Here is a 25493-nt window from a genome sequence, read left to right as displayed (position 1 = left end):
GCAGCGCGTGGAACTTCCGCTCCGGCGTCTTTGTGTTGTGTTTGCGGGGATCTCACATTGCAGCTGCTGGGGCCGCCAGTGCGGAGGTACAGTGATCATCATATAGGCACGCCGGTACCGGGCAATGGGTCGCGCGTGCATGCCAGGCTGGGCCCGATGTGCCAGGAATAGTCGTGCCCATTTGCAGTGCCTGAAGCTGCAGCCGTGTAACATACGTGTCTGCAGCGCGTGGCTGGGCTAATAGCGAGCGCCCTCAGCATCGGATGCCCCCTATACACACGTATACGCTGAGAGTGCCACCAGTATGTATATTATGTAGCGGCGTGATGTAGGCTGGCATTGCTTGTGCACACATCTCTAGGGTAAACGCTGCTTGTGCTCATTGCACAGCCCGTCGGTGACCACATTGCTATGTGTAATCTGGCAGTGTCACTAGCTTCTACTAGGTATGCCATCATGTGATGCCAGTATGGAAAAGGTGCACGCAGGCAGCCGCCACCTCTCCTACTGTATCTCTGTTTTTGTGATAGAGAAAAGGAGGAGGGATTGCTGCTCCCATAGGTGTTACTCATCTCTGTGAAGAGGCATAGGCTCTCGGTGCTTTGCAGAAACTGACTTTTTCCATCCCTAGTACTGTATGTCCGTCCTGGTACCCTTTTGGTCTAATTACCATGGTTGGTTCTAAATCGGAGTGGGAGAAGCAGTGGTGCAAGTAGAAAAAATGTCTTACAGGTACTGTGTGCGCGCGCGCGCAAAAATGGGTGTGGCCAAATGCCATATGGGGCGTGGCCAATGAAAATGTGGGCGTGATACACATATGACCCCCACAGTGCCAGATACACGTTGCCCCACAGTGCCAGATACACGTTGCCCCACAGTGCCAGATACACGTTGCCCCACAGTGCCAGATACACGTTGCCCCACAGTGCCAGATACACAAATGCCCCACAGTGCCAGATACACGAATTCCCCCACAGTGCCAGATACACGAATGCCCCCCACAGTGCCAGATATACATTGCCCCCCACAGTGCCAGGTATACATTGCCCACAACAGTGCCAGATATACATTGCCCGCCACAGTGCCAGGTATACATTGCCCCCCACAGTGCCAGGTATACATTGCCCCCCACAGTGCCAGGTATACATTGTCCCCCACAGTGCCAGGTATACATTGTCCCCCACAGTGCCAGATATACATTGCCCCCCACAGTGCCAGGTATACATTGTCCCCCACAGTGCCAGGTATACATTGTCCCCCACAGTGCCAGGTATACATTGTCCCCCACAGTGCCAGGTATACATTGTCCCCCCACAGTGCCAGATATACATTGCCCCCCACAGTGCTGCCCCCCCCCCCTTCCCCAGCTCACCGCTGCTGCTGTTGTGTTGTCTCCCGTGTGTGAGGGGAGGAGAGCGCAGCCTGCGCTTCTCCTTCCCCTCAGTCTCCGGCTGGTGAGTTCAATCTTCAGCGCCGATCCGTGAGCCAATCAAAGCTCCGCAAGCTCTGATTGGCTCACGGGCGGCGCTGATTTGAACGAAGACACTGAGGGCAGGAGATGCGCAGGCTGCGCTCTCCTCCCCTCACATCAGCGGTAGCCCGTCGGTGTGGGTACGGCGTACCCACGGCGAAATTCTTAAGGGTACGCCGTACCCACCCGTAACCGCATACTTGCACCGCTGGGGAGAAGAGACCTTCTGACGTCACTAGGGGAGGAGACACATCACCAGGGGGAGGAACTACGGCCGAACAGGGTACCTGAAAAGTACCCTCGTGGGCTCGCCGCTCGGTGGCTCGCTCCGCTTCGCTCGCCACCTGATTACTAAAGGTAATAGTTGGTGGCGTGGATAGTAGAAAAACTATCCCGCTGGCCTAACTCCTCCCCCTTGTGTCTTGCCTCCTCCCCCTGACATAAAAGGTCCCTTAGACCACTTGGATCTAGCATCTACCCTATGGGAGTATCCTCTTCTCTGTTGCTCTCTATGAAAGTATCTGCCTTTCAATTACTATCTTCTTAAAATGCAATTGGAGGTGCAAATGCATTCATGTCTTAAACCCCCCCCCCCAACATACTCTATTCCGGTAAGGTTCATTAGACTTCTTCCTTTGCCTTTCACAGGTACGATATTCAAAACGCTGCGTTCTCTACTCTCTGTGCGTCTGATTTACGTCATCACCAGAATGCCGAAACGAGGGAAGAAGGAAGACGTGAAGGCTGAATCTGTGGAGAATGAGGGTAAATAGTGTGTTACATAAGGATAGACTGGTGATGTACGACCACCACCGTTAACAGTAGTATTATTATTATTATCCTTTATTTCTCTAACGTCCTAGTGGATGCTGGGGACTCCGTCAGGACCATGGGGAATAGCGGCTCCGCAGGAGACAGGGCACAAAAGCAAGCTTTTAGGATCACATGGTGTGTACTGGCTCCTCCCCCTATGACCCTCCTCCAAGCCTCAGTTAGGTTTTTGTGCCCGGCCGAGCAGGGTGCAATCTAGGTGGCTCTCTTAAAGAGTTGCTTAGAAAAAGTTTTTAGGTTCTTTATTTTCAGTGAGTCCTGCTGGCAACAGGCTCACTGCATCGAGGGACTTAGGGGAGAGATTTTCAACTCACCTGCGTGCAGGATGGATTGGATTCTTAGGCTACTGGACATAGCTCCAGAGGGAGTCGGAACACAGGGCTCGCCCTGGGGTTCGTCCCGGAGCCGCGCCGCCGACCCCCCTTGCAGATGCTGAAGATGAAGAGGTCCGGAACCAGGCGGCAGAAGACTCTCAGTCTTCATCAGGTAGCGCACAGCACTGCAGCTGTGCGCCATTGTTGTCAGCACACTTCACACAGCGGTCACGGAGGGCGCAGGGCGCTGGGGGGGGGCGCCCTGGGCAGCAATGTATAATACCTGTATGGCGAAAAATACATCACATATAGCCCTTGAGGCTATATGGATGTATTTAACCCCTGCCAGATATCTAAAACTCCGGAGAAGAAGCCCGCCGAAAAGGGGGCGGGGCCTATTCTCCTCAGCACACAGCGCCATTTTCCCTCACAGAAAGGCTGGTGGGAAGGCTCCCATGATCTCCCCTGCACTGCACTACAGAAACAGGGTTAAAACAGAGAGGGGGGGCACTGATTTGGCGATATGTATATATATTAAAATGCTATAAAAGGAACACTTATATAAAGGTTGTCCCTGGATAATTATAGCGTTTTGGTGTGTGCTGGCAAACTCTCCCTCTGTCTCCCCAAAGGGCTAGTGGGTCCTGTCCTCTATCAGAGCATTCCCTATGTGTGTGCTGTATGTCGGTACGTGTGTGTCGACATGTATGAGGAAAATATTGGTGAGGAGGCGGAGCAAATTGCCTGTAATGGTGATGTCACTCTCTAGGGAGTCGACACCGGAATGGATGGCTTATTTATGGAAATTACGTGACAATGTCAACACGCTGCAAGCCGGTTGACGACATGAGAGGGCCGGCGAACAAATTAGTATCTGTCCAGGCGTCTCAAACACCGTCAGGGGCTGTAAAATGCCCATTTACCTCAGTCGGTCGACACAGACCCAGACACGGACACTGATTTCAGTGTCGACGGTGAAGAAACAAACGTATTTTCTTTTAGGGCCACACGTTAAGGGCAATGAAGGAGGTGTTACATATTTCTGATACTCCAAGTACCACAAAAAAGGGTATTATGTGTGAGGTGAAAAAACTACCTGTAGTTTTTCCTGAATCAGATAAATTAAATGAAGTGTGTGATGATGCGTGGGTTTCCCCCGATAGAAAATTATTGGCGGTATACCCTTTCCCGCCAGAAGTTAAGGCGCGGTGGGAAACACCCCTCAGGGTGGATAAGGCGCTCACACGCTTATCAGAACAAGTGGCGGTACCATCTACGGATAGGGCCGTACTTAAGGAGCCAGCTGATAGGAGGCTGAAAAATATCCTAAAAAGTATACACACACATGCTGGTGTTATACTGCGACCAGCGATCGCCTCAGCCTGGATGTGCAGAGCTGAGGTGGCTTGGTCGGATTCCCTGACTAAAAATATTGATACCTTTGACAGGGACAGTATTTTATTGACTATAGAGCATTTAAAGGATGCATTTCTATATATGCGAGATGCGCAGAGGCATATTTGCACTCTGGCATCAAGAGTAAATGCGATGTCCATATCTGCAAGAAGATGTTTATGGACACGACAGTGGTCAGGTGATGCAGATTCCAAACGGCACAAAGATGTATTGCCGTATAAAGGGGAGGAGTTATTTGGGGTCGGTCCATGGGACCTGGTGGCCAGGGCAACTGCTGGAAAATCCACCGTTTTTTTACCCTAAGTCACATCTCTGCAGAAAAAGACACCGTCTTTTCAGCCTCAGTCCTTTCGTCCCTATAAGAGTCATATCTGCCCAGGGATAGAGGAAAGGGAAGAAGACTGCAGCAGGCAGCCCATTCCCAGGAACAGAAGCCCTCCACCGCTTCTACCAAGTTCTCAGCATGACGCTGGGACCGTACAGGACCCCTGGATCCTACAAGTAGTATCCAAGGGGTACAGATTGGAATGTCGAGAGGTTTCCCCCCTCGCAGGTTCCTGTAGTCTGCTGTACCAATGTCTCCCTCCGACAGGGAGGCAGTATTGAAAACAATTCACAAGCTGTATTCCCAGCAGGTGATAATAAAATTACCCCTCCGACAACAAGGAAAGGGGTATTACTCCACACTATATGGTGGTACTGAAGGCTAGGTGAGACCTATTCTAAATCTGAAAAATTTGAACACTTGCAAGGGTTCAAATCCAGATGGAGTCACTCAGAGCAGTGATAGCAAAGAACAAGGGGACTATATGGTGTCCCGGGACATCAGGGATGCTTACCTCCATGTCCCAAAATTTGCCTTTTCTCACCAAGGGTACCTCAGGTTCGTGGTACAGAACTGTCACTATCAGTTTCAAGACGATGCCGTTGGATTGTCCAAGGCACCCCGGGTCCTTACCAAGGTAATGACCGAAAGGAGGATTCGTCTTCAAAGAAAATGGACGACCTCCTGATAAGAACAAGGTCCAGAGAACAGTTGGAGGTCGGAGTAGCACTATCTCATGTAGTTCTACGACAGCACGGGTGGATTCTAAATATTCCAAAACCGCAGTTGTTCCGACGACACGTCTGCTGGTCCTAGGGATGATTCTGGACACAGTCCAGGAAAAGGTGTTTCTCCCAGAGGAGAAAGCCAGGGAGTTATCCGAGCTAATCGGGATCCTCCTAAAACCAGGAAAAGTGTCAGTGCATCATTGCACAAGAGTCCTGGTAAAAATGGTGGCTTATTACGAAGCGCTTCCATTCGGCAGATTTCACGCAAGAACTCTTCAGTGGGATCTGCTGGACAAATGGTCCGGATCGCATCTTCAGATGCATCAGCGGATAACCCTATATCCAAGGACAAGGGTGTCTCTCCTGTGGTGATTACAGAGTGCTCATCTTCTAGAGGGCCGCAGATTCGGCATTCAGGATTGGATGCTGGTGACCACGGAGGCCAGCCTGAGAGGCTGGGGAGCAGTCACACAAGAAGTGTGATCAAGTCTGGAGAATTCTCTCCACATAAATATACTGGAGCTAAGAGCAAATTTATAATGCTCTAAGCTTAGCAAGACCTCTGCTTCAAGGTCAGCCGGTATTGATCCAGTGGGATAACATCACGGCAGTCGCCCACGTAAACAGAAAGGGCGGCACAAGAAGCAGGAGGGCAGTGGCAAAACTGCAAGGATTTTTCGCTAGGCGGAAAATCATGTGATAGCACTGTCAGCAGTGTTCATTCCGGGAGTGGACGACTGGGAAGCAGACTTCCTCAGCAGGCACGACCTCCACCCGGGAGAGTGGGAACTTCATCGGGAAGTTTTCCGCATGATTGTGAACCGGTGGGAAAGACCAAAGGTGGACATGATGGCGTCCCGCCCGAACAAAAAATGGGACAGGTATTGCGCCAGGTCACGAGACCTTCAGGCGATAGCTGTGGACGTCCTGGTAACACCGTGGGTGTAACAGTCGGTGTATGTGTTCCCTCCTCTGCTTCTCATAACCAAGGTATTGAGAATTATAAGACATAGAGGAGTAAGAACTATACTCGTGGCTCCGGATTGGCCAAGAGGGACTTGGTAACCGGAACTTCAAGAGATGCTCACAGAGGACTAATGGCCTCGGAAGCTAAGAAGGGATTTGCTTTCAGCAAGTACCATGTCTGTTCCAAGAGGAACCGTGGCATCGGCCTTTAAGAAAGGACCTGCTCCAGCAGGGACCTTGTCTGTTCCAAGACTTACCGCGACTGCGTTTGACGGCATGGCGGTTTGAACGCCGGATCCTAAGGGAAAAGGCATTCCGGAAGAGGTCATACCTACCCTGGTCAAAGCCAGGAAGGAGGTGACCGCACAACGTTATCACCACATGTGGTAAAAATATGTTGCGTGGGTGAGGCCAGGAAGGCCCCACGAAAAAATTTCAACTAGGTCGATTTCTGCACTTCCTGCAAACAGGAGTGTCTGAGCCTCAAATTGGGGTCCATTAAGGTTCAAGTTTCGGCCCTATAGATTTTCTTCCAGAAAGAATTGGCTTCAGTTCCTGAAGTCCAGACGTTTGTCAAGGGAGTATTGCATATACAGCCCTTGTGTGCCTCCAGTGGCACCGTGGGATCTCAACGTAGTGTTGGGATTCCTCAAATCATATTGGTTTGAACCACTCAAATCTGTGGATTTGAAATATCTCACATGGAAAGTGACCATGCTGTTGGCCCTGGCCTCGGCCAGGCGATTGTCAAAATTGGCGGCTTTGTCTTACAAAAGCCCATATTTGATTTTCCATTCGGACAGGGCAGAACTGCGGACTCGTCCCCAGTTTCTTCCTAAGGTGGTGTCAGCGTTTCACCTGAAACAACCTATTGTGGTGCCTGCGGCTACTAGGGACTTGGAGGACTCCAAGTTGCTAGACGTTGTCAGGGCCCTGAAAATATATATATATATATAATTCCAGGACGGCTGGAGTCAGAAAGTCTGACTTGCTGTTTATATTGTAGGCACCCAAAAAGCTGGGTGCTCCTGCTTCTAAGCAGACTATTGCTCGTTGGATTTGTAGTACAATTCAGCTTGCACATTCTGTGGCAGGCCTGCCACAGCCAAAATCTGTAAATGCCCATTCCACAAGGAAGGTGGGCTCATCTTGGGCGGCTGCCCGAGGGGTCTCGGCTTTACAACTTTGCCGAGCAGCTACTTGGTCAGGGGCAAACACGTTTGCAAAATTCTACAAATTTGATACCCTGGCTGAGGAGGACCTGGAGTTCTCTCATTCGGTGCTGCAGAGTCATCCGCACTCTCCCGCCCGTTTGGGAGCTTTGGTATAATCCCCATGGTCCTGACGGAGTCCCCAGCATCCACTAGGACGTTAGAGAAAATAAGATTTTACTTACCGATAAATCTATTTCTCATAGTCCGTAGTGGATGCTGGGCGCCCATCCCAAGTGCGGATTGTCTGCATTACTTGTACATAGTTATTGTTACAAAAAATCGGGTTATTATTGTTGTGAGCCATCTTTTTTAGAGGCTACTTCATTGTTATCATACTGTTAACTGGGTTCAAATCACAAGTTGTACGGTGTGATTGGTGTGGCTGGTATGAGTCTTACCCGGGATTCAAGATCCTTCCTTATTGTGTACGCTCGTCCGGGCACAGTACCTAACTGAGGCTTGGAGGAGGGTCATAGGGGGAGGAGCCAGTACACACCATGTGATCCTAAAAGCTTGCTTTTGTGCCCTGTCTCCTGCGGAGCCGCTATTCCCCATGGTCCTGACGGAGTCCCCAGCATCCACTACGGACTATGAGAAATAGATTTATCGGTAAGTAAAATCTTATTTTATATGGTGCCACAAGGGTTCCGCAGCGCCCAATTACAGAGTACAAAAACAAATAATCAAAACAGGAAAACAGATCCTTACAGTTGAAGACAATATAGGACAAGTACAGGGTAAATAAACATAATTACACCAGCAGATTACACTGAAATTAGTATGAGGTGGCAAAAGGCCGCGGGATTTGGTGCAGTTGAAGATTATTAAAGTAAGAAAAGGATAAGCACATAAGGGAAGAGGGCCCTACTCGTGCGAGCTTACATTCTAAAGGGGAGGTGCAGACAGACTGGGTTGACAGAAAGAGTGGAACAGGGGGTTAGGGTGAGATTTGGCTGGGTTTGGTGAAGACTTGGGTCTTGAGAGCCTGTTTGAAGTTTTTTTAGAAAGGGGGAGAGGTAGAGAATTCCAGAGAAAGGGAAGAGCACATGAAAAATCTTGGAAGTGGGAGGATGTAATTAGTAGGCAGTAGAGGCATTAGCAGAACGAAGAGGATGGGTGGGAGTGTAAAAGGAGATAAGGTCAGAGATGTAAATGGGAGAGGAGTGGGTGAGGCCTTTGTAAGTAAATGTGAGAAGCTTGAAATGGATTCTGAAAGGGAAGGGAAGCCAGTAAAAGTCTTGTAAGAGAGGTGAGGTGGATGTAGTGCGGTTGGTGAGGAAGATGAGCCGGGCAGCAACATTGAGGAGAGATTGGAGTGGAGAGAGGTAGTTGTCAAGGATGCCAGTCAGGAGGAGATTACAGTAGTCCAGTCTGGATATGAACAGTGAGTGGATAAGGGTTTTAGTAGCAACCTGGGTCAGAAAGGGTCTGATCCTGGAAACATTCCTTTGTATCCCTTAGAACCTGAACAAAAAAAGGGAAAGAAAGGCGGTAAGGAGCCAGAACCTGTGATTTTGTATGAGGATTCCCCTGACAAGTTAACCACAGATGACGGAAAGAAATACACATGGAAGATCAGCTCCTGGAATGTTGATGGGATTAGAGCTTGGGTCAAAAAAGAAGGGTTGTCGGTGAGGACAGTACATTTCTTCTATGCAAATATGTTTTCAAGTCTGCATATGTTTCTTGTTACATTTTTTGTTTGCTGGGTAATAACATTTCTCTATCGTCCTAGTGGATGCTGGGGTTCCTGAAAGGACCATGGGGAATAGCGGCTCCGCAGGAGACAGGGCACAAAAAGTAAAGCTTTAGGATCAGGTGGTGTGCACTGGCTCCTCCCCCTATGACCCTCCTCCAAGCCTCAGTTAGATTTTTGTGCCCGACCGAGAAGGGTGCAATCTAGGTGGCTCTCCTAAAGAGCTGCTTAGAAAAGTTTAGCTTAGGTTTTTTATTTTACAGTGAGTCCTGCTGGCAACAGGATCACTGCAACGAGGGACTTAGGGGAGAAGAAGTGAACTCACCTTCGTGCAGGATGGATTGGCTTCTTTGGCTACTGGACATTAGCTCCAGAGGGACGATCACAGGTACAGCCTGGATGGTCACCGGAGCCTCGCCGCCGGCCCCCTTGCAGATGCTGAAACGAGAAGAGGTCCAGAATCGGCGGCAGAAGACTCCTCAGTCTTCTTAAGGTAGCGCACAGCACTGCAGCTGTGCGCCATTTTCCTCTCAGCACACTTCACACGGCAGTCACTGAGGGTGCAGGGCGCTGGGAGGGGGGCGCCCTGGGAGGCAAATGAAAACCTTTTTTGGCTAAAAATACCTCACATATAGCCTCCGGGGGCTATATGGAGATATTTAACCCCTGCCAGAATCCGTTAAGAGCGGGAGACGAGGCCGCCGAAAAAGGGGCGGGGCCTATCTCCTCAGCACACAGCGCCATTTTCCCTCACAGAAAGGCTGGAGGGAAGGCTCCCAGGCTCTCCCCTGCACTGCACTACAGAAACAGGGTTAAAACAGAGAGGGGGGGCACTAATTTGGCGTTAGAAATATATAAAAAAGATGCTATAAGGGAAAACTCTTATATAAGGTTGTCCCTATATAATTATAGCGTTTTTGGTGTGTGCTGGCAAACTCTCCCTCTGTCTCTCCAAAGGGCTAGTAGGTCCTGTCCTCTATCAGAGCATTCCCTGTGTGTGTGCTGTGTGTCGGTACGTGTGTGTCGACATGTATGAGGACGATGTTGGTGAGGAGGCGGAGCAATTGCCTGTAATGGTGATGTCACTCTCTAGGGAGTCGACACCGGAATGGATGGCTTATTTAGGGAATTACGTGATAATGTCAACACGCGCCAAGGTCGGTTGACGACATGAGACGGCCGACAAACAATTAGTACCGGTCCAGACGTCTCAAAAACACAGTCAGGGGTTTTAAAACGCCCGTTTACTTTAGTCGGTCGACACAGACACAGACAGGGACACTGAATCCAGTGTCGACGGTGAATAAACAAACGTATTCCTTATTAGGGCCACACGTTAAGGGCAATGAAGGAGGTGTTACATATTTCTGATACTACAAGTACCACAAAAGAGGGTATTATGTGGGATGTGAAAAAACTACCGTAGTTTTTCCTGAATCAGATAAATTAAATGAAGTGTGTGATGATGCGTGGGTTCCCCCCGATAGAAAATATGGGCGGTATACCCTTTCCCGCCAGAAGTTAGAGCGCGTTGGGAAACACCCCTTAGGGTGGATAAGGCGCTCACACGCTTATCAGAACAAGTGGCGGTACCGTCTATAGATAGGGCCGTCCTCAAGGAGCCAGCTGACAGGAGGCTGGAAAAATATCATAAAAAGTATATACACACATACTGGTGTTATACTGCGACCAGCGATCGCCTCAGCCTGGATGTGCAGAGCTGGGGTGGCTTGGTCGGATTCCCTGACTAAAAATATTGATACCCTTGACAGGGACAGTATTTTATTGACTATAGAGCATTTAAAGGATGTATTTCTATATATGCGAGATGCACAGAGGGATATTTGCACTCTGGCATCAAGAGTAAGTGCGATGTCCATATCTGCCAGAAGATGTTTATGGACACGACAGTGGTCAGGTGATGCAGATTCCAAACGGCACAAAGGTGTATTGCCGTATAAAGGAAAAGGAGTTATTTGGGGTCGGTCCATCGGACCTGGTGGCCACGGCAACTGCTGGAAAATCCACCGTTTTTACCCTAAGTCACATCTCTGCAGAAAAAGACACCGTCTTTTCAGCTTCAGTCCTTTCGTCCCTATAAGAGTCATATCTGCCCAGGGATAGAGGAAAGGGAAGAAGACTGCAGCAGGCAGCCCATTCCCAGGAACAGAAGCGTTCCACCGCTTCTGACAAGCTCTCAGCATGACGCTGAGACCGTACAGGACCCCTGGATCCTACAAGTAGTATCCCAGGGGTACAGTTTGGAATGTCGAGACGTTTCCCCTGCGCAGGCTCCTGAAGTCTGCTTTACCAAGGTCTCCCTCCGACAAGGAGGCAGTATGGGAAAAAATTCACGAGCTGTATTCCCAGCAGGTGATAATTAAATTACCCCTCCTACAACAAGAAAAGGGGTATTATTCCACACTATATTGTGGTACTGAAGCCAGAAGGCTAGGTGAGACTTATTCTAAATCTAAAAAAATTTGAACACTTACAAAGGTTCAAATCAAGATGGAGTCACTCAGAGCAGTGATAACGAACCGGGATCCATGTCCCAAATTTGCCCTTATCACTAAGGGTACCTCAGGTTCGTGGTACAGAACTGTCACTATCAGTTTCAGACGCTGCCGTTTGGATTGTCTACGGCACCCCGGGTCTTTACCAAGGTAATGGCCGAAATGATGGTTCTTCTTCGAAGAAAAGGCGTCTTAATTATCCCTTACTTGGACGATCTCCTGATAAGGGCAAAGTCCAGGGAACAGTTGGAGGTCGGAGTAGCACTATCTCGGATACTGTTACAACAGCAGGGGTGGATTCTAAATATTCCAAAATCGCAGCTGATCCCGACAACAAGTCTCCTGTGCTTAGGGATGATTCTGGACACAGTCCAGAAAAAGGTGTTTCTCCCGGAAGAGAAAGCCAGGGAGTTATCCGAGCTAGTCAGGAACCTCCTAAAATCAGTGCATCATTGCACAAGGGCCATGGTAAAAAAAATGGTGACTTCCTTCGAAGCAATTCCAGTCGGCAGATTTCATGCAAGAACTTTTCAGTGGGATCTGCTGGACAAATGGTCCGGATCGCATCTTCAGATGCATCAGCGGATAACCCTATATCCAAGGACAAGGGTGTCTCTCCTGTGGTGGTTACAGAGTGCTCATCTTCTAGAGGGCCGCAGATTCGGCATTCAGTTTTGGATGTTGGTGACCACGGAGGCCAGCCCGAGAGGCTGGGGAGCAGTCACACAAGGAAAAAATTTCCAGGGAGTGTGATCAAGTCTGGAGATTTTTCTCCACATATATATAGCTAAGGGTAAATTTATAATGCTCTAAGCTTAGCAAGACCTCTGCTTCAAGGTCAGCCGGTATTGATCCAGTGGGATAAAACATCACGGCAGTCGCCCACGTAAATAGACAGGGCGGCACAAGAAGCAGGAGGGCAGTGGCAAAAACTGCAAGGACTTTTCGCTGGGCGGAAAATCATGTGATAGCACTGTCAGCAGTGTTTCATTCCGGGAATGGAAACTGGGAAGCAGACTTCCTCAGTAGGCACGACCTCCACCCGGCAGAGTGGGAACTTCATGGGGAAGTTTTCCACATAATTGTAAACCGTTGGGAATTACCAAAGGTGGACATGATGGCGTCCCGTCTGAACAAAAAACGGGACAGGTATTGCGCCAGGTTAAGAAACCCTCAGGCAATAGCTGTGGACGGTCTGGTAACACCGTGGGTGTACCAGTCGGTGTATGTGTTCCATCCTCTGCTTTTCATACCTAAGGTACTGAGAATTATAAGACGTAGAGGAGTAAGAACTATACTCATGGCTCCGGATTGGCCAAGAAGGACTTGGTACCCGGAACTTCAAGAGATGCTCACAGAGGACTTATGGCCTCTGCCGCTAAGAAGGGACTTGTTTCAGCAAGTACCATGTCTGTTCCAAGACTTACCGCAGCTGCGTTTGACGGCATGGCGGTGGAACGCCGGATCCTAAGGGAAAAGGCATTCAGGAAGAGGTCATTCCTACCCTGGTCAAAGCCAGAAAGGAGGTGACCGCACAACATTATCACCACATGTGGCGAAAATATGTTGCGTGGTGTGAGGCCAGGAAGGCCCCACGAAGAAATTTCAACTCGGTCGATTCCTGCCTTTCCTGCAAACAGGAGTGTCTATGGGCCTCAAATTGGGGTCCATTAAGGTTCAAATTTCGGCCCTGTCGATTTTTCTTCCAGAAAGAATTGGCTTCAGTTACTGAAGTCCAGAAGTTTGTCAAGGGAGTATTGCATATACAACCCCCTTTTGTGCCTCCAGTGGCACTGTGGGATCTCAACGTAGTTCTGGGATTCCTCAAAACACATTGGTTTAAAACCAGTCAAATCTGTGGATTTGAAGCATCTCACATGAAAAGTGAACATGCTCTTGGACCTGGCCTGGACCAGGCGAGTGTCAAATTGGTGTTTTTTTTCTCAAAAAAGCCCATATCTGTTTGTCCATTCGGACAGGGCAGAGCTGCGGACTCGTCCCCAGTTCTCTCCCTAAGGTGGTGTCAGTGTTTCACCTGAACCAGCTTATTGTGGTGTCTTGCGCCTACTAGGGACTTGGAGGACTCCAAGTTGCTAGATGTGGTCAGGGCCCTGAAAATATAGGTTCCAGGACGGCTGGAGTCAGGAAAACTGACTTGCTGTTATCCTGTATGCACCCAACAAACTGGGTGCTCTTGCTTTTAAGCAGACTTTTGCTAGTTGGATGTGTAATACAATTCAGCTTGCACATTCTGTGGCAGGCCTGCCACAGCCAAAATATGTAAATGCCCATTCCACAAGGAAGGTGGGCTCATCTTGGGCGGCTGCCCGAGGGGTCTCGGCTTTAAAACTTTGCCGAGCGGCTATTTAGTCAGGGGCAAACACGTTTGTAAAATCCTACAAATTTGATACCCTGGCTAAGGAGGACCTGGAGTTCTCTCATTCGGTGCTGCAGAGTCATCCGCACTCTCCCGCCCGTTTGGGAGCTTTGGTATAATCCCCATGGTCCTTTCAGGAACCCCAGCATCCACTAGGACGATAGACAAAAATAAGAATTTACTTACCGATAATTCTATTTCTCGGAGTCCGTAGTGGATGCTGGGCGCCCATCCCAAGTGCGGATTATCTGCATTACTTGTACATAGTTACAAAAATCTGGTTATTATTGTTGTGAGCCATCTTTTCAGAGGCTCCGCTGTTATCATACTGTTAACTGGGTTCAGATCACAGGTTGTACAGTGTGATTGGTGTGGCTGGTATGAGTCTTACCCGGGATTCATAAATCCTTCCTTATTGTGTACGCTCGTCCGGGCACAGTACCTAACTGAGGCTTGGAGGAGGGTCATAGGGGGAGGAGCCAGTGCACACCACCTGATCCTAAAGCTTTACTTTTTGTGCCCTGTCTCCTGCGGAGCCGCTATTCCCCATGGTCCTTTCAGGAACCCCAGCATCCACTACGGACTCCGAGAAATAGAATTATCGGTAAGTAAATTCTTATTTTCTCTAACGTCCTAGTGGATGCTGGGAACTCCGTAAGGACCATGGGGAATAGCGGGCTCCGAAGGAGGCTGGGCACTCTAGAAAGATCTTAGACTACCTGGTGTGCACTGGCTCCTCCCACTATGACCCTCCTCCAAGCCTCAGTTAGATTTCGTGCCCGGCCGAGGTTGGATGCACACTAGGGGCTCTCCTGAGCTCTTAGAAAGTTATAGTCTTAGAATTTGTTATTTTCAGTGAGACCTGCTGGCAACAGGCTCACTGCAGCGAGGGACTAAGGGGAGAAGAAGCGAACTCGCCTGCTTGCAGCCGGATTGGGCTTCTTAGGCTACTGGACACCATTAGCTCCAGAGGGATCGACCGCAGGCCCAGCCTTGATGTTCGGTCCCGGAGCCGCGCCGCCGTCCCCCTTACAGAGCCAGAAGCAAGAAGATGGTCCGGAAAATCGGCGGCATGAAGACTCTGTCTTCACCAAGGTAGCGCACAGCACTGCAGCTGTGCGCCATTGCTCCTCTCACACACTTCACACTCCGGTCACTGAGGGTGCAGGGCGCTGGGGGGGGCGCCCTGAGGCAGCAATAAAAACACCTTGGCTGGCTAAAATACCTCAATATATGGCCCCAGGGGCTATATATGAGGTAAATACCCCTGCCAGAATTCCATAAAAAACGGGAGAATAGGCCGCGAAAAAGGGGCGGAGCCTATCTCCTCAGCACACTGGCGCCATTTTTCCCTCACAGCTCGGCTGGAGGGAAGCTCCCTGGCTCTTCCCTGCACAGTAAGAGGGAAAAGAGAGGGGGGGCATTAAATTTGGCACTGTATACAGTATATTATATAAAAGCTATTAGGGACATAACTCAGTTAGTCCCTGTATATATATAGCGCTCTGGTGTGTGCTGGCATACTCTTACTCTGTCCCCCCAAAGGGCTTTTGTGGGTCCTGTCCTCGTTTAGAGCATTCCCTGTGTGTCTGCGGTGTGTCGGTACGGCTGTGTCGACATGTTGAATGAGGAGGCTTATATGGTGACAGAACAGAGGCCGATATATGTGATGTCGCCCCCTGTGGGGCCGACACCAGAGTGGATGGATAGGTGAAAGGTATTAACCGACAGTGTCAACTCCTTACATAAAAGGGTGGATGACGTAACAGCTGTGGGACAGCCGGCTTCGCAGCCCGCGCCTGCCCAGGCGTCTCAAAGGCCATCAGGGGCTCAAAAACGCCCGCTCTCTCAGATGGCAGACACAGATGTCGACACGGAGTCTGACTCCAGTGTCGACAAGGTGGAGACATATACACAATCCACTAGGAACATCCGTGACGTGATCCCGGCAATAAAAATGTGTTATACATTTCTGACTTTAACCCAAGCACCTCTAAAAATGGGTTTTAGGTTTGGGGAGAAAAAACAGGCAGTGTTTTGTTCCCCCATCAGATGAATAAATGAAGTGTGTGAAAGCGTGGGTTCCCCCGTTAAGAAACTGGTAATTTATAAAAAGTTACTGATGGCGTACCCTTTCCCGCCAGGTGGATAAGTTACGCTGGGAGATATCCCCTAGGGTGGATAAGGCGCTCACACGTTTGTCAAAAAAGGTGGCACTGCCGTCTTAGGATACGGCCACTTTAATAGGTACCTGTTGATAAAAAACAGGAGGCTATCCTGAAGTCTGTATTTACACACTCCGGTACTAGACTGAGACCTGCAGATAGTGCTGCTGCAGCGTGGTCGGTGACCCTGTCAAACAGGGATACTAGTTGGCAAACATAAAAACATATTAAAGACGTCGTCTTATATATGGGGGATGCACAGAGGGATATTTTGCCGGCTGGCATCCAAAATAAATGTAATGTCCATTCTGTCAGGAGGGTATTAGAGACCTGTCACTGGACAGGTGATGCTGACTTAAAAAGCGCATAGAGAGCCTTATAAGGGTGAGGAATTATTTGGGGATGGTCTCTGGGACCTCGTATCCACAGCAACTGCTGGGAAGAAATAATTTTACCTCAGGTTTCCTCACAGACAAAGGTACAGTCCTTTCGGCTTCAGAAAAGCAAGCGGGTCAAATGGCGCTTCCTTTCTGTACAGAGACAAGGGTAGGGGAAAAAAGCTGCACCAGTCAGCCTGTTCCCAGAATCAAGATTCTTCCCCCGCCTCCTGTGAGGCCACACCATGACGCGGGTGCTCCACAGGTGTAGCCAGGTACGGTGGGGGGCCGTCTCAAAAATTTCAGCAATTAGTGGGCTCGCTCACAGGTGGATCCCTGTTTCTTTCAAGTAGTATTTCAGGGGTACAAGCTGGAATTCGAGATGTCTCCCCCCAGCCGTTTCCTAAAATATGCCTTGCTGACAACTCCCTCAGGCAGGGAGGCTGTGCTAGAGGCAATTAATAAGCGGTATTCCCAGCAGGTAATACTCAAGGTGCCCCTACTTCAACAAGGACGGGGTTACTATTCCACACGGGTTGGGGTACCGAAACCGCATGGTTCGGTGTGACCCATTTTATATTTAAAATCCTTGAACACAAAAATTCAAGTTCAAGATGGAATCGCTCAGGGCGGTTATTCCAAGCCTGGACGAGGGGGATTACATGGTATCCTGGGACATCAAGGATGCTTACCTGCATGTCCCCATTTACCATCCTCGCCAGGAGTACCTCAGATTTGTGGTACAGGATTACCATTACCAAGTCCAGACACTGCCGTTTGGACTGTACATGGCACCGAGGGTGTTTTATCAAGGTAATGGCCGAAATGTTGATACTCCTTCAAAAAAAAAAAAAAAAAAGGGAGTTGTAATTATCCCGTACTTGGACAATCTCGTTATAAGGGCGAAGTCCAAGGAGCAGTTGGTAGTCGGGGTAGCACTATTTTGGAAAGTGCTACAACAGCATGGTTGGATTCTAAACAGTCCAAAGTCACAGCTGGTTCCTATGACACGTCTACTGTTCCTGGGGATGGTTCTGGACATAAACCAGAAATAGTGTTTCTCCCGGAGGAGAAAGCCAAGGAGTTGTCATCTCTAGTCAGAGACCTCCTGAAGCCAAAATAGGTAGCGGTGCATCATTGCACGCGAGTCCTGGGAAAAATGGTAGCTTCCTACGAAGCAATCCCATTAGGCAGGTTCCATACAAGAACTTTTCAGAGGGACCTGTTGGACAAGTGGTCCGGATCGCATCTTCCGATGCATAGGCTGATAACCCTGTCTCCAAGGACCAGGGTATCTCTACTGTGGTGGCTGCAGAGTGCCCATCTTCAAGAGGGCCGCAGGTTCGGCATACAGGACTAGGTCCTAGTGACCATGGATTCCAGCCTTTGAGGCTGGGAGGCAGTCACACAGGGAAGAAATTTCCAGGGACTTTGGTCAAGTCAGGTTATTTCCCTACACATAAATATTCTGGACCTGAGGGCCATTTACAATGCCCTGAGGCCGGCAAGGCCTCTGCTTCAAAACCAGCCGGTACTGATCCAATCAGACAACATCACGGCAGTCGCCCATGTAAACCAACAGGGCGGCACAAGAAGCAGGATGGCGATGGCAGAAGCCACAAGGATTCTCCGATAGGCGGAAAATCATGTGTTAGCACTGTCAGCAGTGTTCATTCCCGGAGTGGACAACTGGGAAGCAGATCTTCTCAACAGACACGACCTCCACCCGGGAGAATGGGGACTTCCTCCAGAAGTCTTCCAATAGGATTGTACACCATTGGGAAAGGCCACAGGTGGACATGATGGCGTCCCGCCTCAACAAAAAGCTATAAAAGATATTGCACCGGGTCAAGGGACCCTCAGGCGATAGCTATGGACGCTCTGGTAACACCGTGGGTGTACCAGTCGGTTTATGTGTTCTCCCCTCTGCCTCTCATACCAAAGGTACTGAGAATAATAAGAAGGCGAGGAGTAAGAACGATACTCGTGGATGGCCAAGAAGAGCTTGGTACCCAGAACTTCAAGAATTTATATCAGAGGACCCATGGCCTCTGCCACTCAGACAGGACCTGCGGCAGCAGGGGCCCTGTCTGTTCCAAGACTTACCGCAGCTGCGTTTGTCGGCATGGCGGTTGAACGCCGGATCCTGAAGGAAAAGGGCATTCCGGAGGAAGTCATTCCTACGCTTACTAAAGCCAGGAAAGAGGTTACAGCAACTCATTATCACCGCATATGGCGAAAATATGTTGCATGGTGTGAGGCCGAAAGGGCCCCAACAGAGGAATTTCAACTAGGTCGATTTCTGCATTTCCTGCAAGCAGGAGTGACTATGGGCCTTAAATTGGGTTCCATTAAGGTACAGATCTCGGCTCTGTCGATTTTCTTTCAAAAAGAACTAGCTTCAGTACCTGAAGTTCAGACATTTATAAAAGGGGTGCTGCAGAGTCAGCCCCCGTTTGTGCCTCCTGTGGCACCTTGGGATCTCAACGTGGTGTTGAGTTTCTTAAAATCACATTGGTTTGAACCACTAAACACCGTGGATCTGAAATATCTCACGTGGAAGGTGGTTATGTTATTGGCCTTGGCTTCTGCCAGGCGAGTATCAAAGTTGGCGGATTTGTCTTGTAAAAGCCCTTATTTGATTTTCCATATGGATAGGGCAGAATTGAGGACTCGTCCCCAGTTTCTCCCAAAGGTGGTGTCAGCGTTTCACCTGAACCAGCCTATTGTGGTGCCTAGGCTACTAGGGACTTGGAGGACTCCAAGTTGCTAGACGTTGTCAGGGCACTGAAAATATATGTTTCCAGAACGGCTAGAGTCAGAAAATCTGACTCGCTGTTTATCCTATATGCACCTAACAAGCTGGGTGCTCCTGCTTCTAAGCAGACTATTGCTCGTTGGATTTGTAGTACAATTCAGCTTGCACATACTGTGGCAGGCCTGCCACAGCCAAAATCTGTCAATGCCCATTCCACAAGGAAGGTGGGCTCATCTTGGGCGGCTGCCCGAGAGGTCTCGGCTTTACAACTTTGCCGAGCAGCTACTTGGTCAGGGGCAAACACGTTTGCAAAAATTCTACAAATTTGATACCCTGGCTGAGGAGGACCTGGAGTTCTCTCATTCAGTGCTGCAGAGTCATCCGCACTCTCCCGCCCGTTTGGGAGCTTTGGTATAATCCCCATGGTCCTTACGGAGTTCCCAGCATCCACTAGGACGTTAGAGAAAATAAGAATTTACTCACCGGTAATTCTATTTCTCGTAGTCCGTAGTGGATGCTGGGCGCCCATCCCAAGTGCGGTTTATCTGCAATACTTGTACATAGTTATGGTTAACTAAATCGGGTTATTGTTGAGCCATCTGTTGAGAGGCTCTATTGTTTCATACTGTTAACTGTGTTTCATATCACGAGTTGTACGGTGTGATTGGTGTGGCTGGTATGAGTCTTACCCGGGATTCAAAATCCTTCCTTATTGTGTACGCTCGTCCGGGCACAGTACCTAACTGAGGCTTGGAGGAGGGTCATAGTGGGAGGAGCCAGTGCACACCAGGTAGTCTAAGATCTTTCTAGAGTGCCCAGCCTCCTTCGGAGCCCGCTATTCCCCATGGTCCTTACGGAGTTCCCAGCATCCACTACGGACTACGAGAAATAGAATTACCGGTGAGTAAATTCTTATTTTGTCAAAGTTGTTTATTTTTTAATACATATCTATCTTTCCAGCCTTTATTACTTTTTCTGGAGGTAAATATTTTAGATTATGACCTATCTTTGTTTTGTATTCTGCATAGTGGGTACGGGAAGAAGACCCTGACATCATATGCCTTCAGGAGACAAAGTGTGCAGAGAAAGCCCTGCCATCAGATGTTAAGGATATGCCTGAGTACCCTCACAAGTATTGGGCCTGCTCTGATGAAAAAGAGGGTTACAGTGGCGTCGCAATGCTCTGCAAGGAAGAGCCTGTAAATGTCACTTATGGCATCGGTAAGTACACCCACCCATGTATTTGTTAGATTTGACAAGATAGTTGTGGTATAGGAAGGTTTACTTACACTGTGCTCAGAGTGCTGTGTTCATCGTTAATATGTGAATATTGAAAATAAACTATTGCCCCCCTCCCGCTATATTTGTGAGCCCCAAACCCCCATTGTTATACTGTATGTTGTGAGAGTTGTTTCTTAGTACTGTACAGACTAAACCTGATTGCTTTTGTGTTTATTATTCCATCAGGAATTGAAGAGCATGATAAGGAGGGCCGTGTTATCACTGCTGAGTTTGAGTCCTTTTACTTGGTTGCTGCTTATGTTCCCAACTCCAGCCGCGGCCTAGTTCGTCTTGATTACCGCCAGCGCTGGGATGTAGACTTTCGTGGTTACCTAAAGGGGCTAGACGGCAAAAAGCCACTCATTCTGTGTGGTGACTTGAATGTTGCGCATAAAGAGATTGATCTGAAGAATCCCAAAACCAACAAGAAAACACCTGGCTTTACTCCGCAGGAGAGAGAAGGATTTGGAACACTGCTGGATGAAGGCTTCCTGGACAGTTTCCGCGAGCTGTATCCCGATAAGCCATTTGCTTATACCTTCTGGACCTACATGATGAATTCCCGAGCTAAGAATGTTGGGTGGAGGCTTGATTACTTTGTCTTGTCAAAAGCCTTGCGGCCATCCTTATGTGACAGTAAGATCAGGAGCAAAGCTATGGGGAGTGACCACTGCCCTATAACCCTTTATATGGCCATATAAAGCAAAATCCTGATCAGCAGTTCAGTATCTCTATACAAATATGTATGTGGCCGCGGCGCCACGAACACTGTCCCGCTGTATATGACCATAAGATTACACGCCATCTGGTATAAAGCACTGTGGACAAGGAATGCTGCTCCATACACCCAGTGCTAAATATACAGAAAATATTAATGTTTTGTTCATTGTTACAGACTTACAAAAGTATTCCACCCTGGTTATTGTCTGCTACTTATGGTCATGTGCAGTGGTTGGTGATGTGCGCTATAGCCATCATATAAGGCTTACTTATTGGTGCTTTCCCCCTTAGGTATCTCTTGCTATGTAGACTTTAACTCTATAACAAAATAAATCTTTTTTTTTTTTTTTTTTTTTTGTATTTCCCAAGTGCAGGAGTCTCCATATCTGATGTATATAATAATAACACACAGTTTGAGTATGTGCTCATTGCTTGTAGCTTCATGGGTTACTATGTGATTTTCCCATTTTGAGTAATCAAAACAAGGATGAGTTATCAACAGCAAATGCTTTGTCCATACTGTAAGCATATATGATAAAGCAGGGGTGTGAGGTATAGAATTCCAAATTTACTACATCATCTTTCTTTTTCTATGCTTGATTGAATTTCCAGGAAATAGACTTATCAGATGTCTTTGTTTTTTTAATACAAATGTTTGAATGCTTTCCTAAAAGAAGCCAGCAATTACAGATCACACATTTCTCTACTAGTAGTATTAGACAGTGGAACCAAAAAGTGCAGGTTATTTTTTTTTGTGTATGTGTAATAAAGTACTGGGCATCCACACATCTACCTACATTGTGGGAAGACTCTGAGGGGTCTATTCATGAAGCAGTGAGTAGAGTGGAGAAGTGAGCCTGTGGAGAAGTTGCCCAAGGCAACCAATCAGCTGCTCCGTACAATTGTATAGTATGCAAATTTATAAATGTTATTTCAGTGCTTATTGGTTGCCATGGGCAACATCTCCACTGGCTCACTTCTCCACACTTTTCACTGCTTCATGAATAGACCCCTGAAAGTTGAGTAGTGGAAAGGAAATAATTTTTCAAGTGTGTGTGTGTGTGTGAAAAGCATACAAGTGTATAGTTATGAAAGCAATGGGACACAGATGATCCAGATGGTTATGCCCAAGAACAACTCTTAATAGAGCGTGGTAAATAGAAGCACTTTCTTACATAAATTTGAAAAAAGTTTTTTATTTCGACTTTTTATTTTATTGGAGACTGAAATATTGCAATAGGTGCTGGTCTCAAGTTTAATGGAAAATGATGATCGTTAAAAATGAAAATGATGACTACTTTAATGTTTCCACAGTGGGGAAGCACCAAGCACCCCAAACATGCAAACAAACTGATGTTACAGAGGGGACAGGTCCTCTTTAAACATCTAAGCCAATTATAAATGCTTAATATGTGTTTCTGTTGTATCACTGTTTCAACAATTTCTGAGCTACCCATGAGACACTAGCTGCTACCTGTAGCCCTGTCACAAGCAGTGTGCTGCATCTGAGTCTGACAAGACTGCGCCAGTGGCTTAGTGTGGCTGCTCCTGTGGGAAGTCCCAAGAACCATGGGAGCACTTACAGGTAGAATAGTCACAAGTGGCCATTTGCAGAGCATTGCATCTATTGTGCAGCTCAGAACTCTAGGCAGAGGTATCTAATCACTAGTTAGAGATTAGTTGCCATCACTAGCCACAGCTATTTTTTACATGTTGTTTTACAGCATTGTGAAAGTGAAGCTTGTGTGTTGCCCACATTCATGAAGAGTCCTTGTGATTGATTATGTCACCCACAAATGGCACTCATTTTGGGTTAACTTTTTAAATGTGGTTATTTTCTTTATTTAGACAATTGTGAATATATGGAAGTTACTTTCATTACGATTTAGGGGGGATTCATCAATGAGTGGAGAAGAAACATTGATTTTCCTGATATTTCTCTGATATTTTTTTATCGGCCAATCCAATTGGCTACCCGGGAAAAACAAACAAAACATTTTCTCCCGAACGCACAGGGTTTGTGAAACCTGTGGTTTTTTTAGCTAGAAACAGCCCCGTTTTCAATTTGGTTTAGTTTGCCTGAGGCAGGTGAAACAGAATTCCTGATAAGCCGCGGCTCTAATTGAATAGCCCCCCAGCGAGACAATTGGGTAATTTAATTCCCCTTTAGAGTTTAAAATTTTAATATTTGTACTCTTAGCATTTAGTAGAGCGGAACTGTCTTTAATAGCTAAGATATCACAATTAGATTTTTAGTGTTCTAGGCTATTAAATACAAGGCAGTGACATTAGTTGGTAATACAAAAAAAAAAAAGTCAGTGCTTCTAGTATATTGATTTTGTGTTTGTGGGGGTCCAGTGTATCTTTTCAAAGTAAACCACAATGAGCGATTCACTAGGTGCTGTCCCAAGTTTACGGTTTATTAATCCTCTTAGGTGAGATGAGCGTTCCTCCCAAATGATAAAAGACAAAAGGGGGTATTCAATGCTTGTCGGAAACTGCTGTCTTGTTGGAAAGACGGCAGTTTTCTGAATTTTTTAGGTCAGAAGGTGTCCCTACCTATTCAGTCCTCCTTCAGTTTTTCCGACTTGTCGGAAAACATGTGGATTGGCGGAATAGCTGCGGATCCATGCGTTTTGTCAGATTCCGCATCCAAATCCAATAGGGTTTGGCCCCGTTTCCGACAATGTCAATCCAACTTTAAAAAAAGTCGGATTGGCATTGTTGGGAACGGCCAAATACTGTCGGTTTTGGTCACTCATTGAATACTGCATTGTCGGATCCTTTCCGTCGGAAAGGATCCGACAAGCATTGAATACCCCCCAAAGTGTTTCATTAAACCACTGTATATCAAGCCATACCAGTTGCAATGGGACCAATTGATGTACAGTGGTTAAATTTAACACTTTATCTTATAGAACGGACGATATATTGTCCAGTGTGTACCCAGCATGAGGGCGCAGTGTTGCATCATATAGAATTATCTCTACAAAGGCTTTTGCATAGTAGCCAGTTTTCTCTGGAAATATTTCTTCTGTCCAGTGAGACCAGACCTGATTCAGAGGTGGACACCCCAGTGTTTTAAATCTGCGCATGCAACCTGATGGTTTCTGCCGGGGAATGCAGATCAGAATTGCATGGAGATTCATGCGATTCAAATAGGCATTCCTGGGGGGTGGCTTTCATTGGGGGGTGCCGCTGTCATGGACTGCTTTGGAAGATTCAGTACACTGGCAGCAGTGGCCATGTACAGTCAGACATTCTGAACAAACATGGGGTTGCACAAATGTCTGATGGTGTGGCTATTTGTGCAGCTGGTGGGTGCCTCAATAGCCAGCTCATCCGCTGCAGCATAAGCATAAATTTGCAGTAGCAACTGCAACAAAAATTGCAAATGCTGCTGCATTATTGTCCTCCACTGAATTTGGCCCAATTCCTTCAGGTAATTCTTAACACTACAGCTGCATCTAATCTGCAGTACAATAAAAAGCAACTGATGTTTCAATATTGTGACACACATACTGTACATCTTGTTGGCCAAAGCAGTTGTTTTCATCTAAACTGGCTAAGCTTTCTCTGTATGTGGGCTGTCTGGGGAAAAAAATGTTGGGGTTGATCTTCACATGGTTTTCAATGTCCAGTCACTGAAGAAACAATGTACAGCCTGTCTTCCCAATTGTGTTGGCAAGTTGGCAACCGATGTGGTTGCTCAGTTTGATCTGGATCTTTTTTGGGCATCCTAAACAAAAATAAGACACTGTAACTGTAGCTGCCAAAATGTAATGATTAAAATAATAAATTGTCTTTGGTATCAGAGTTGAATTATTATTATTTTTTTTCATTTAAGTAAACACTGGAAACCTCTAAATTATATGATCATTGACTGGTTGTGCTTTGAAATACTGATTAATTCACAATCTTTGACATGTTCTAACCATTCCGGTTACAAATACTTGGATTAGTTTATCAGAATTGGTGTGCACACCTCGCAGTAAAGAGCTGAATAGTTTTTGTTTTATGAAAGGATGACAGGCATTTTTGTGTTTTGATCCCTCTGTTATTTTGCAGATAATGTTTAACAATAAAGATTTTGAATCTCATTGTTTTGTCCTGCTTGTTAATTTACTGCTCCAACTTCATTTTGTATTAACTGTAATAGTCATGTTATATACACGGGATATGGTCGTTGGGTCGACCCAACTTAGGTCGACATGGCCGTTAGGACGACAGGTCAAAAGGTCGACATGCGTTTTTCACTTATTTTTTTCTTTCATTTTTTGGATTTTTTCATACTTAACGATCCACATGGACTATGATTGGAACAGTAACCTTTGCCTA

The 25493-nt window shown here is 47.4% G+C and overlaps 1 protein-coding gene across 2 annotated transcripts; it reads left to right on the top strand.

Moving 5' to 3' along the window:
* The first annotated feature begins 6 nt into the window (after positions 1-6).
* On the top strand, positions 7-25255 carry APEX1 (apurinic/apyrimidinic endodeoxyribonuclease 1). 2 transcript variants are annotated; one of them, XM_063913467.1, is made up of 5 exons: positions 7-86; positions 2120-2236; positions 8727-8896; positions 20183-20375; positions 20622-25255. In XM_063913467.1, the coding sequence occupies exons 2-5, from the start codon at positions 2182-2184 to the stop codon at positions 21134-21136; spliced, it is 933 nt and encodes a 310-aa protein (XP_063769537.1). In that variant the 5' UTR covers positions 7-86; positions 2120-2181; the 3' UTR covers positions 21137-25255. The 2 variants fall into 2 exon arrangements, with proteins under 2 accessions (XP_063769537.1, XP_063769536.1); XM_063913466.1 differs by lacking the exon at positions 7-86 and adding an exon at positions 344-732.
* The last annotated feature ends 238 nt before the right edge of the window (positions 25256-25493 follow it).

The sequence above is a fragment of the Pseudophryne corroboree genome, chromosome 1, assembly GCF_028390025.1.
Source record: "Pseudophryne corroboree isolate aPseCor3 chromosome 1, aPseCor3.hap2, whole genome shotgun sequence".
In the NCBI taxonomy this organism is placed as follows: Eukaryota; Metazoa; Chordata; class Amphibia; order Anura; family Myobatrachidae; genus Pseudophryne; species Pseudophryne corroboree.
The sequence above is the reverse complement of the archived record's forward strand: the minus strand, read 5'-3'. Positions and strand labels throughout refer to the sequence as shown.

Coding starts and splice junctions, on each gene's coding strand:
- APEX1 (XM_063913467.1), top strand. CDS start 2,182: ATGCCGAAACGAGGGAAGAAGGAAGACGTGAAGGCTGAATCTGTGGAG. Junction 2,237..8,726: donor TGAATCTGTGGAGAATGAGG/GTAAATAGTGTG, acceptor TGTATCCCTTAG/AACCTGAACAAAAAAAGGGA. Junction 8,897..20,182: donor TCAAAAAAGAAGGGTTGTCG/GTGAGGACAGTA, acceptor TATTCTGCATAG/TGGGTACGGGAAGAAGACCC.